The sequence below is a fragment of the Argopecten irradians genome, chromosome 3, assembly GCF_041381155.1.
Source record: "Argopecten irradians isolate NY chromosome 3, Ai_NY, whole genome shotgun sequence".
NCBI classification, from domain to species: Eukaryota; Metazoa; Mollusca; class Bivalvia; order Pectinida; family Pectinidae; genus Argopecten; species Argopecten irradians.
The window spans coordinates 32,425,109-32,438,033 of NC_091136.1; the positions used below are offsets into that span (position 1 = coordinate 32,425,109).

At 34.8% G+C, this 12,925-nt stretch overlaps 1 protein-coding gene across 4 annotated transcripts in view; it reads left to right on the forward strand.

Moving 5' to 3' along the window:
• LOC138318263 (1-phosphatidylinositol 4,5-bisphosphate phosphodiesterase beta-4-like) overlaps positions 1-12,925 on the forward strand; it is a 77,930-nt gene that overhangs the window by 28,477 nt on the left and 36,528 nt on the right. For all 4 annotated transcript variants that reach the window (XM_069260470.1, XM_069260471.1, XM_069260472.1 and 1 more), the window contains exons 3-6: positions 887-967; positions 1,270-1,335; positions 5,662-5,799; positions 6,574-6,653. In XM_069260470.1, the coding sequence (XP_069116571.1) occupies positions 887-967; positions 1,270-1,335; positions 5,662-5,799; positions 6,574-6,653 (365 nt within the window). The remainder of the gene's footprint in view (positions 1-886; positions 968-1,269; positions 1,336-5,661; positions 5,800-6,573; positions 6,654-12,925) is intronic.

Below are 12,925 nucleotides of genomic sequence, written 5' to 3' on the forward strand. Positions count from 1 at the left end.
GAGGTTCTATGTAACTCCCACAACTCTGAATTCACCAGGGTGCTGTTTACCAACAGGTAATTGTCTAGTCCGGTTATTAAATTAGATAAAAATTTAGTTTGATGATAGAATTGGGGTACGTGTCAATTGTCCTAAAGGTTTCTGTCACAATATTCTACCTGATTTATTTGATTGAGGCTAAAACTCTGTTCCCTTAGAGAATTGTGTACTTCCTGCTGTATATGTGGCAAAGGCCCAATTCCCCTACAGGTTATTCATATAATATATCTAAATAACATATAAAAAGTGTCATTTCTTAGAACCAGATTTTTGTACTTTATTTATGTTATTTTAGTTAATCATGATCACTAGCAGAAAGAGGCAATATTTCACCTAATTTCAATTCTGAAGGAAATCTTTACATCTTCTGCAATGGATTCTAGCTAGCTAGCCATATACAGTTGTCCAGCTGGAAAACATCTAATTTGATGAATGATATATGATGCTCTCAGTGGATTGAAGCTATGATCTTCTCAAAATTACCAAGATTTACAAAACAATGCTGTCTTCCACTTTAAACAATGTTCTTTGATAAATTGGAACCTAAATATTTGTTTAGTTATCCTCCATCTGTTCTAAAGCTATAGTTTATCCTTTGCTACATTCCTTTAGAGTATGCTTGACTCATATAACAGTATATATTTATCTGTTATCACCTTTATATGAAATCTTCCTTAGGACATCAAAAGGCATAGGTCTACATATTTAATCAATAACACAGTGCCAATTATTATTGCAACCTTCTACTTTCATAACTGAATTATTTAATATCTGTTTATTAAATATCATTTTGTTTTGCTTTCAAGTAGAATATGTATTTCAGGATCTTTGAATTTGTTTGTTTCAGGAATCCTCTACATTGGAGTCCAACTGTATGGTGAAAGTTGACGATTATGGATTTTTCATTTACTGGAAAAGTGAAGGCAGAGTAGGTAGTTTTTATTGGAGTCAAAGTTGTATTGTGGTAACACAAAGTACCGTAATAATGGTCACGATGATATGTTCTTATGATTATTACTTATCTGCCAAGGGCAAATGGTTTTCTTGAACAATTATCAAAATCGATAATGCACCAATTGCACCAATTTCAATTTAATGCATGCTGAAGAAATATCATTACACACATCTCCTTGAACTCATAGAAATTCAATAATTATCCTAATTGACTATATTTGGCTGATGGGAAGTCATATAACTGGGTTTAATTTGTGTGTACATTTGTATTTGTAGGAAGGGCAGGTGCTGGAAATATCACAGGTCAATGACATCAGATTGGGACTGGCACCCAAGATCAATGTAAGTTAATTTTTATGTTCGTCAGGGTACAGACACAGGTGTAGTCGATCAGATTTATCCTCAAATAATTCCCTCTCCCAGTATAAAAATTTAATGTCTTTGTCTTGGGATTAGACTGTTTACGTATAGTTCTATAATTTATTTAAATGAATTAAAATTCTACAAATGATTTAACTACAATGTGTCAATTTCGAGATACCAAAACAACGTGGGTGAACTACGTACTACGTTATACCCTCTATTAACCCCACTTCCAGTAATTGTGATATCATAATTTCACATGATTTTGGAATCACGAGAAGGTGTAACTAATTCAGGATAAATCATATTTTACCCAAATCATTTTTGCATCTCGAAGCTCATACATTAGGTCTGACATGGACTGTAATCTTAGTTAGAAATAGGGTTGAAGTGTTGGTGTACTGTGTTAATATGTTCAACAAACATGTATTTATCTATGGAGGAATTCTGAATGAAACACTTCTAGTTAAGCTATAAATATGAAAAAAGGTTTCTATGTAGACAGAGATTATTTGATAATATAAATACACATGGTGATTTATTTTCCTAAATTGTGCTCTGTGCTGCTTTGTATCTTCTATAGTCCAGTAATGTATGAAAAATTATGTACATTCCTGCATAAATAAACACATACTACTGAGACCAGATGGCAGGTAGTAATTATAAACAGAGTTGTGTATATTAAACCAAACACCAGGTGATAGTGGGGAGTCAAACCTCATGTTCTTTGATTTAAAAAAAAATAACATAGAAGTTAGGGATGTTAAAAGTTTTCATTGGCTTACAGAGTACATACAGCCACATGTTGTTTGTAATAGTAACAACTTGTTTAATTGGTATCAAACTTCAGGTGAAAATATTCAATTTTGCGACTCTGTTATGTTCCACTTTCATGTCAGTAGGAATATCTGAAACAGTTTGGGTTAGTCCATCTATCTATTCATCTTATTGTGTTTTATTTTGTCACAACCTACTACTATGTAATAATTGTTACTGATATCTTCTTACATAATGATTGGATTAAATGTTTTAAAGGATTAATTGGATTTGCTCTTTTGCTTTACATTACTTGCCAGAGTTGTTGCCCCTGTATGAACAAAAATGCTGTTTTCTGCTGTTTCTAACACTTCCGCACAATTCTTTTTACTCGGTAACAAGATTAATTTACTTACAGTACCAGCAAAAATTGATTGTCAGTTTTGTTTCTGACTCATGGTTGGTGAAACAAATTGGTGTCTGTAGTTTTGATGCAATTACAGAAAGATATACTGTATTTCTGTACCTTATTTATAACTGTATTATCTGATTATCATACCAGTACCTAACCACAAAAATGTTCCCAGCAGCATACTTCTGAATGCTTGCATAGAAGTTCCACAAGTTTGTTTGTTCCTGTTTAGATAAAGATAGAGATGTTAGATTCCTGTCTCCTTTTGTAAACTGCTGTAAAGGGAAGTGAGGTATACATATATTGATCCCTGGGTGTTGGTTTACTTAAGATGATGGTCCCAAGGAGAGGATGCTCTAGATGTAGTGTCAGCACTGACCTCATGATCAGGTCAGCAATGTCAAGGACAAACAGAGGTCAAGGACATTCATAAATTGAAAAAGATTTTAGTAACAAGGAAAAGAAAGAGCAAGATTACATATTTTCATATGCTGTCCAAATTTGCTCTGCATTTTGTAGATGGGTATGAATTTATGATTTTGAAATTGTCTGTCAATAGGAATCTGAGTTTAAGTCACTTCATGGCAAGTTCATACGCATGCATCAATAAAGTAATCACTCCACAATATATTTGTATACTTAATTAAGTGTCTATACATATATTGGTATAATTGAATGGTTTGTCAGAAGTTTTTGTGTTTTTGTAAGTGATGGATTTACCAATAGAATGTTCTGTCAATAATATCTGTTTATTTACTCAGAACCTACAGAACAATAACTAACCGCCATTAGTGTTGTCTGTATATTATGTTAGGTGTTAAGATACTGTAGCGTTCCGCAGGGAGCAGGTAATACAACAATTCGCAGAAATTTTATGTACAATTAAGTTTTTTTACAATATTAACATCAGTCACAATGCACATCAAATATAGCTGTATCCTTAAGTCCTAAAACAGTAACTCCTCCTCAAACTCTAAACTCTCCAACTCTAAACCATCCGGCTCGCTAAAAACTTCCGACTTAAGACTATCAACCAAAAACTCCCAACTCAAAACTAACGACCAAAAGCTCCCCGAACTATTCTGTTTGCTCCTTATATACCCCTATACCCAGAACTGTATCTAAACTAGACCTAAACTAGACCTAAAGTTTTGTATCTAAGTAGGGAGGGGGACGTTTCAGATACCAAATGCCCATATCTTAGAGAGTGGACCTAAATCCCATAAATCTATACTTGACCAGGGGGGAGGGGGACATTTAGATATGGACAGCTCGGGGTACTTAGATACAGTTTGGGTTTCAGACCTAAAACTCATTAATCACTCCCAGCCCCAGAGAGCACTGCTAGCCCAGAAACCTTTATCTGCCGCGTACCTAATTTGTATCTGTCCCCTAACACCCATTCCCTCCCTTATTGAAAAGTAATGATATAAGAATATAGTTCTACAGTTTATACGCTAATTACTACACACTAATGATTATTAACTAAGGATTCTACACTAGGAATATAGTTCTACAGAATATATGCTAATTACTACACACTTATGATTATTAATTAAGAATTCTACAATACATCTGTAAACAGATCTTTCCATGCACTGTTTCTGATGTACTTCAGCAGGTGTAATAATCAGGTACAGTCAAACCTGTCTATAAAGACCACCCAAGGGGCAAAGGACAACAGTGTCTATATCCATGTACTGTAGTCTTTATACATAAGTCCAATTGTGTGATAAATGACCATTTGGAACCCCAAGGAAGTGGTCTGATAATTATTAAGCAGGTGGTTGCTAAGAAAGATTTCCCTGTATATACCACAATCATTACTTCCTTGCATTATAAAAGGTTTACTACATATTTTCACTGAGATCCTGAGACATATGCACTGGTTCATGTCCATATTAATTATCACTTTCATTGTTAATATCTTGGTCAACAATATAAAAAAACAAAAATGTTGTTGATTGAAATAGATATTAACACTACATTAGAGCCTTAGCTTTATCATAACAAACTTCCTAATCACCCTCGGTAGAGGTTTTCTGTTTCCTATGAAACCAAGTGTGTTTGGTTAGAGTGGAAGTTGGATGGAAGGTGGAGGTGCCACTGACCAGTTATACAGTCCATTTGCATGCCCTCCTGATCTTATCTTGTAAGGCAAACTGGCTAGATTTACCAACCATTGATCAATATTGTAAACCCTGCCAGTAGGTACCAGAATGACTCCCCATGTACATAGGTGATGGCGAAGAGTTGATTCTGGGAGGGCTAGCTGAGCTGCACCAATGATTCCTAGCCTTTAATGAGACCCTTGTTTGTCTAATTCTGTTAGAAAGAAGAAAATAAAACTGGGGTGTGTGTGCTCACCAGTCTTGGCAGGCTGGCAAATTATAGCCGCCTTTGTTTACCTTTCCCCTGGGTGTTGGAGAATCTATGTATCCTCTTAGGTTCTGCCTGTTTCTATAGCAACCATTAATGTCAAGGTCAAACTTATTTAACGTAACAGGTCACAAATAGAAAACAAGTGAAATGGAGAGAAAAACCAGTTATGTATATAAAGGAATCACCAATATATAATATATGTAATAAATAAGACCATGGAAATTATTTACTCCAATCGGTAATGATACTTATGTTTATGATAGATTTCTTACGTAACTGGTAATGGGCCATCCATTATTAATTAATGAATAAACATATTTTGTCAGATTTACTCTTGGACTGATTTTTATTGGAGCTCCTTATTGATTTTTGCTGCTTTTGTTGTTGCTAAGAAACTAGATTGTCACCTTAATGTCAAGGTCAAAGTTTTGTTAGAAATCCACCAAAGTCTATTTTCATTTCAAGGTTGGCAGTTTCAAGTGATGACTCTCCAAAAGATGATTCATAAAGACTTTAAACAGTTTAATATTGGAAATTCCATTGCATGAAACTTTTAACAAGATTTTGAATTATGATGTTATTAACATTGGATGGTATCCAAGATACTTTATAAAGGTGACAGAAGGTTAAAGTATAAGGATTTATACAAAAGAAAGTACTTAAGTACAACCTTCACTGGTTCAAAAATGTGTTATTTCAGTATTGTTAAGTTATTTGTCCAATATGTATCATATTTCTCTAATGTTTTTTTCTAGGATCCCAAGGTGCTGGCCGAGTTAGAACAAAAGCGTTCTGGGAGCCTGGAGTCTCGTACTGTAACCATCTGTAGTGGCCTGGACCTTGTCAACATCAACTATACACCTATGATTGCTGCTAATCCAGAGACTGCAAAGGTAGCTTATTGTTTTAAATCAGATATCACCAAAGGTATCTCTTATAGCAAGTGTTACCTAGAAGCTTACCTCAGGTACATCTATAGTGAAGTGAAATAGGTACATAGGGTCAGGCCATGAAGCCAGGTTGTGATCTACAATTTAGTTTAACATTTTTGCAGCATTAATTGTAAAGTTGTTTCTGCAGATATGTTTCCATCTAAACATACCTGCATAAAAAAGAAGAATTTTGCATTGCATAAATTCTGTGTTGTAACTAATGTTTTTCGATGGATTACTGAAGAAAAACTAACAAGTCAAAATTTTCACCAGTTCTGCTACAAACTTGGATAGTACAAAAATCTGGTTTTATATTAATGGAATTAAAATCCCCTGCAAACTGCATTCAATGTCCTTTGTTTTTATTACTCGTTTAGTACGAATCGCTTAATACGGAAACCTGCTTAATACGAAACAATATTCAAGACCCCTGGGTACTTTTTGTGTTATTTTAAACCTATATAATGTGAAGTGACAAAAACCATGTGAATTGTGATAATTGATCACTGCCATATATTGGCACATGTACTCAGATTATGCCTATGTAGTTGATAATCCACACACAGGGGATGAACAATTTTCAATAAAGCAATAGCATATCCCTGAGTATATATGCAAATGCTAACCCACTTAGTACGGAACCTGCATAGTATGAAAGGATTTTAATAATAACTGAGTTGGACTGTAGCGTTAAAGCAATTATACGCATTGAAATTTGATGACGATGTGTTTCAGACCTGGTTCCAAAGTCTTCAAAAGCTCACTCCTAACACCAAAGCTAACAACATTTGCCCAATGATGTCACTCAGGAAACAGTAAGTTCATCATATTTAAATAATTTTATAGTATTGTGTGACAAGGGATATTTGGGTATATATCATGAATCAGATCAGTCACGCTGATATATGTATCATAAGGTACCAAAATCTGTGGTCCTATCTGATAACCGATGTATTTTATCTCTAGCAAAGTGATTTCTGTGAATAAATGTCATATTTGCTGGAGATCTTCACTAGTATATGAGGTAAATTACATAATCAAATAAATAATCAATTCTGCCAGGTTTTCATCTCCATGTTACAATTTGCCATCTATAGCATCACAATTTGTTTCTAGGATAAACAATGCACAGATACTCCACTCAACTATCCAATACATCCATGCATCAGTGAAATGTTACATTTAGGTTTCAGCGAATCTATACCAGTTGACTGCGTCCACTTTCTATTCAGATTCAGGTATCAAAGTGTAAATCATAGTGGGAGGTGTTATATTGTATGTTTTTATCTTCTAATATAAGCATCATATGGAAAAATAGTACTCCTGGGCATGTTTTTTAGCTCACCTGGCCTGAAGGGCCGGTGAGCTTATGTCATGGCACGGCGTCCGTCGTCCGTCCGTCAACATTTCCTTTAAATCCCTACTAGTCATAGAGTTCTGCATGGATTGTAACCAAATTTGGCCACAAACATCCTTGGGGGAAGGGGAACAGAACTTGTATAAATTTTGGCTCTGACCCCCAGGGGGCTAGAGGGGCGGGGCCCAATAGGGAAAATAAATCCTATAAAACGCTACTTGTCCTAGAGTTCTGCATGGATTGTAACCAAATTTGGCCACAAACATCCTTGGGGGAAGGGGAACAGAACTTGCATAAATTTTGGCTCTGACCCCCCCGGGGGCAGGAGGGGCGGGGCCCAATAGGGAAAATAATGGTAAATCCTATAAATTGCTACTTGTCCTAGAGTTCTGCATGGATTGTAACCAAATTTGGCCAGAAACATCCTTGGGGGAAGGGAAACAGAACTTGTATAAATTTTGGCTCTGACCCCCTGGGGGCAGGAGGAGCGGGGCCCAATAGGGAAAATAAAGGTGAATCCTATAAATTGCTTCTTATCCTAGAGTTCTGCATGGATTGTAACCAAATTTGGCCACAAACATACCTGGGGGAAGGGGAACAGAACTTGTATCAATTTTGGCTCTGATCCCCCAGGGGGAAGAGGGATGGGGCCCAAAAGGGGAAATAGAGGTAAATCCTATAAATCGCTAATAGTCATATAGTTCTGCATGGATTGTAACCAAATTTGGCCCAGAAACATCCTTGGGGTTAACAGAATTTGTATAAATTTTGGCTTTGACCCTCTGGAGCAGAAAGAGTGGGGCCCAATAGGGGAATTAGAGGTAAATATTCATATTCCTTCAGAAAAGAAGTATGAACCTGTATTCAGAACATTCCTAGGCATTACAAACCAGGTGAGCAATACAGGCCCTCTGGGCCTCTTGTTCTGTTCTTTTTTTAGAACTAATTAGATTGAATAGCTGGTACAGTAAACTACGATAAATGTATCAAGTTTGGTACTAAAGATCTTAATAAATACAGCTGTAAGAGAATTATATACAAACAAAGATGTTCATTGTGAAATAGTTTAAAATGTTCTATGATAATAAGAATGTAGAGGGCTTTAAAAAATTGTGTATTACTGTGATAGTTTGAATTGGTATCGATTGTGTTACAGGCTACATATTCATATGGTATGAAATTAATGGAAAACTTCTGTTGTGATATCCTGTAAGAGGCAACGTATGCACTGTTTATGATCTGTTTACGGAGCATGTTTTGGAGTATGTTTTTGAGATGTGTCGTGTCTATGTAAACTCCCAACCCTATGATACAGAGCTGGAGAATCGCCGTAAAATGATATTACATGCAGTAGAGTTATGGTAAAAATATCTCCACAGAAGTTATTGGTGATGAGTTGATAAGTAATTAGCTTGCAGGCCTGTGAGTTTGGTAGCAGTGTGACATGTAAGCATATATATATAGCAGAGCTTAGGACCATACTGAGATAACAAACAGAGCCAATCAGTGGCACAGTCAGGGCATCACTACTAATGAACTCTGCAAGATAAAAAGCAATTTGATGGCTGAGACTTTAGGGGCAAAGACAATGGTCACCAAGTCTATTTCAGAGATAAGCCGGTTGGTGCTTAAAATGTAAGCATATTACATGTAGTATATAGGTCAGTATGTTGAGTTTTCATGGGTTTTCTCAACACTTACACTCTACAAATGGGAAAGTTAGCTCCCTTTGTTTTACTGTCTATTTGTGGAGTTGTGTAAAACTACATATAAATACATATTCAACTAATTGAAAATTTTAGTTTTCTCTATCACATAATTGGAAAAAAGAGTATTTAATGATCAATTGCTTGTTAATGACATAGTTTTGTCCACATGGTAGAAGGTGCACAGAACCTTGACACTTAATTTTTCACATGGTGTGTCAACATTTATCCCTGACCCTGTCTGTCAATGACACTCTTTTGTTCTTATAGTAGAAGGTGCTTATACTATGACATTGGACATGTATGGTGTCACATGGTGTGTCAATGCAAATTTTTTTACTTTGGCACTGGATATGATATGATTTTGTCCAATAACCTGTGTTAAATCTCTATGGAAATGAACTGAATCTTTGTGCAAGGTTATGGTAATGATTTTAGCGAAGAATAAATACTGTAATTAAGAAGCTGTACATCAACTGATAACCAATCGCTCACCCGTTATACCTAATCAGGCAGACCGACCCCTAAAGCATCTCTTTAGTATCGGTTTATGTGGGGAACCATAGTCTCGATCATTATTCTACCACCTGTAGGTGTTGTTAGTAGGCCTCGGTACAGACTGGAAATAATAACAATGGACAGGCTCCATTACCAAGACAATAGGATCCCATTGTAATTACTGGTGATTAGACAAGATTGATTTCCCAAATACTTGAGTCTCACTTGTACATTGATTGTCTTCGTGGATGAGTATCATAACTGGTGCCTGGGTATCTAGGTTTATTGTAAGGCCACACCAATTTGAAAAATAGTTCGTCGGGAATTCCCGCTCCTAAAATTGAAATTTCAGAGAAAAATATATATAAAAAAAAACAATCCCGCTCCTGTTTTCCGGGTCTCACAAATGCTTGAATCGATCAGAAAAACGAAAGAAAAACAAAAATGGTGCGGGATGTAAACATGCTTTCGTTTGTCGCTTTCTACAACTGTAACTTTTTATCCTAAGTAAAGCCAGAGGAAAGATGAAAATCTCTGTTGTGAATGTTAAATCACGAACAGGGGACGTCCCTTGCACGACAACAGAATGTTGTGAAGATTGTTCTTGCAATGTTTTGCTAGTGTTGCCGTTGTTGATAGTGATTGATACCATGACGGTCATATTTTTGAAACATGATTAACATGCAATGCATGCATACTTTCTTCGAAACCGCCAGCTAAAGGATGTATCGAAATAGCTTCTCATCATATGACGATAAATGATTGTGGTGAGTTAAGTATGAAATTTACATAATCGGGAAAAATGTGTCATGACTCTATTTTAGACCTAGAATTTTGTAGAAAATCAGCGTTTGATATTGTGATGAACGCAAGAAAAAACAATTTCACTTCCTTCGAAGCTTTCTTGAGATACATTAAAACGGATTTTTTTTCTGAAGTAAGTTATTATATTCTGAAGTGTTAATTATGTTATTTTTTATAAAATATAATATCAAAATTGTAGACCAGTAAAGGGTGTTTTTCATAATATTTTAATATTGTTGCAATATTGTTTCAGTAATACGAAACTTATATGAGTAACGTCAATTATTATTGAATCATATGTTGGAGAAAATATCAGAATCATTTTGAGTCCATGCATGGACTTCTAGGATAATGTAGCCTAAATTGGTTGTTACTATTTTTAGCTTGCCTATTCGAAGAATAGGGGGAGCTAATGTGTCACCCCGGCGTCGGCGTCAGCGTTGGCGTCCCATTTCACGTTAAAGTTTTTGAGCAAGTTTCTGTTTCGTCAATTGTTTAAGCTTAAGTCATCATAAATGTTTATGATTTTATAAGTCATCATAAATGTTTTTGATGTTATTTTCCTAATGTGTATGGATGCTGAACGTGATAATACAACCAATTTGGGGCCCTTTAGGGGGGTTTTGAGTCTGTTAATTTTTTCATATTTCCATGTTAAAGTTTTTGAGCAAGTTTCAATTTTGTCAATTGTTTAAGCATAAGTCATCATAAATGTTTATGATTTTATTTTCCTAATGTGTATGGATGCTGAACGTGATAATACAACCAATTTGGGGCCCTTTAGGGGGTTTTTAAGTCTGTTAATTTGTCATATTTCCATGTTAAAGTTTTTTAGCAAGTTTCTATTTTGTCAATTGTTTAAGCATAAGTCATCATAAATGTTTATGATTTTATTTTCCTAATGTGTATGGATGCTGAACGTGATAATACAACCAATTTGGGGCCCATTAGGGGGTTTTTGAGTCTGTTAATTTGTCATATTTCCATGTTAAAGTTTTTGAGCAAGTTTCTATTTTGTCAATTGTTTAAGCATAAGTCATCATAAATGTTTATGATTTTTTTTCCTAATGTGTATGGATGCTGAACGTGATAATACAACCAATTTGGGACCCTTTAGGGGGTTTTTGAGTCTGTTAATTTGTCATATTTCCATGTTTAAATAGTAAATACTTGAACATCAACTTCTTCTGAATAGGCAAGCTTTGCTGTTCTCCAACAGCTCTTGTTTTCTAACTGAAACAACTTCAATTACCAATGACTTGCATGAGATTTATTTAATGGTGTTAAGCAATAAAACATAAATTACCACCCCATCCTAAATATTTTTCCAAATTCATACTATTGAAATGCTATATTAAAACTGGTAATATTGACAATGTTAATGTTTTATGATGTGGTCATACAAAATCGACAAGAAGATTATCAACTACCTTTAGTATTCATTTCTACTGCTTTTAAAAGCTGGCAAAACATTTCAAGAACATACACCATACAAATATCACTCAAATATAATGAATTAGGACATGTTAAATCCTACATATATTAAAATAGAATATAATATTTTACAACCCGCTCACTCCGATTTCTTCCAAAATGAGAAATAAAAATAAAAAAATAAAAATTCCACCCTCTCGCTCCAATTTTCAATTTCAAATTCCTGAAGAAATATTTTTGAAATTGGTGTGGCCTAAGACAAATTTTCTGGATTCTTCACAGCCTAATTACCTGTTTCCAATGTCCAATAACATTAATTGAATTCACCTCAGTAAAAGGTAACATGTTAATTACATGAATAGTTTTCTCTACCCATATGTATTATTTTGCAACATGCTAAAATTCTATAGAGATTTGCTGGTATACACCTTTTACAATATCACAGTTAGAACAGAACATTCAGTGATGGGGGCTTAAGCTGAGTTATTAAATGTAAGAATTGTTGACATTGCACAGCTCATTTGGAATGAAAATTGATTATTCTATATGAAAATATCAGTTATTCATGTGTAAATTTCATGTATAATTGTTCAATAATTTATTGTAGATATATTAGATTTTTGAAAGCAACGTTATTAAAAATCGAAACAATGTCAATGCATGTTTTTCATTAGATTTTTCCACTGTGTTGATATGTATACATGCCAAGCAATGGACATCTAAGATGATTAGATATCCTGAGTATATATCTGCAGGTTGTTGATGGATCCATAATTTGTTTTTAACCTTAAAAACTATTTCCTTGTACTCATGGGAAATTTTGTCTTGTAGAATGAAAAAGCTAAATTACTATTTGATAGCTAAAAACAAAAAAGGCAACAAAAAAAATGGAAAATTGGACATGGTAATTTGTTTGATGGTTGACTTTATGAGGTTGCAACGTGAGGTTCTATGAAGGAATGCATGTCAAAGCTACATTTTTGTCTGGTTACTTTAACTACCTAGTAATGATGGTCTAAGGCTGGCTTAATTAGAGTCCACGGGAAGAGATCTTAACCATCGAGTAATGACCGCCCAAGACATTTCTAGTTAAGAGGCGACACGAGTGATTGCCAGCACTGTAATTATGTCAAATGCCAAGTGTTCAATCACCTTAATCTCCTCTTACTTGTTGGTGCCATCTAACGTTGACGATGCTCCTGCATTTTCGAACGAAAGTAATTTATAAAGGCTCTGTTGCTGTTATGTTTAATCGGTGACAATCTATTTCAAGAGAAGAACTCTGTTA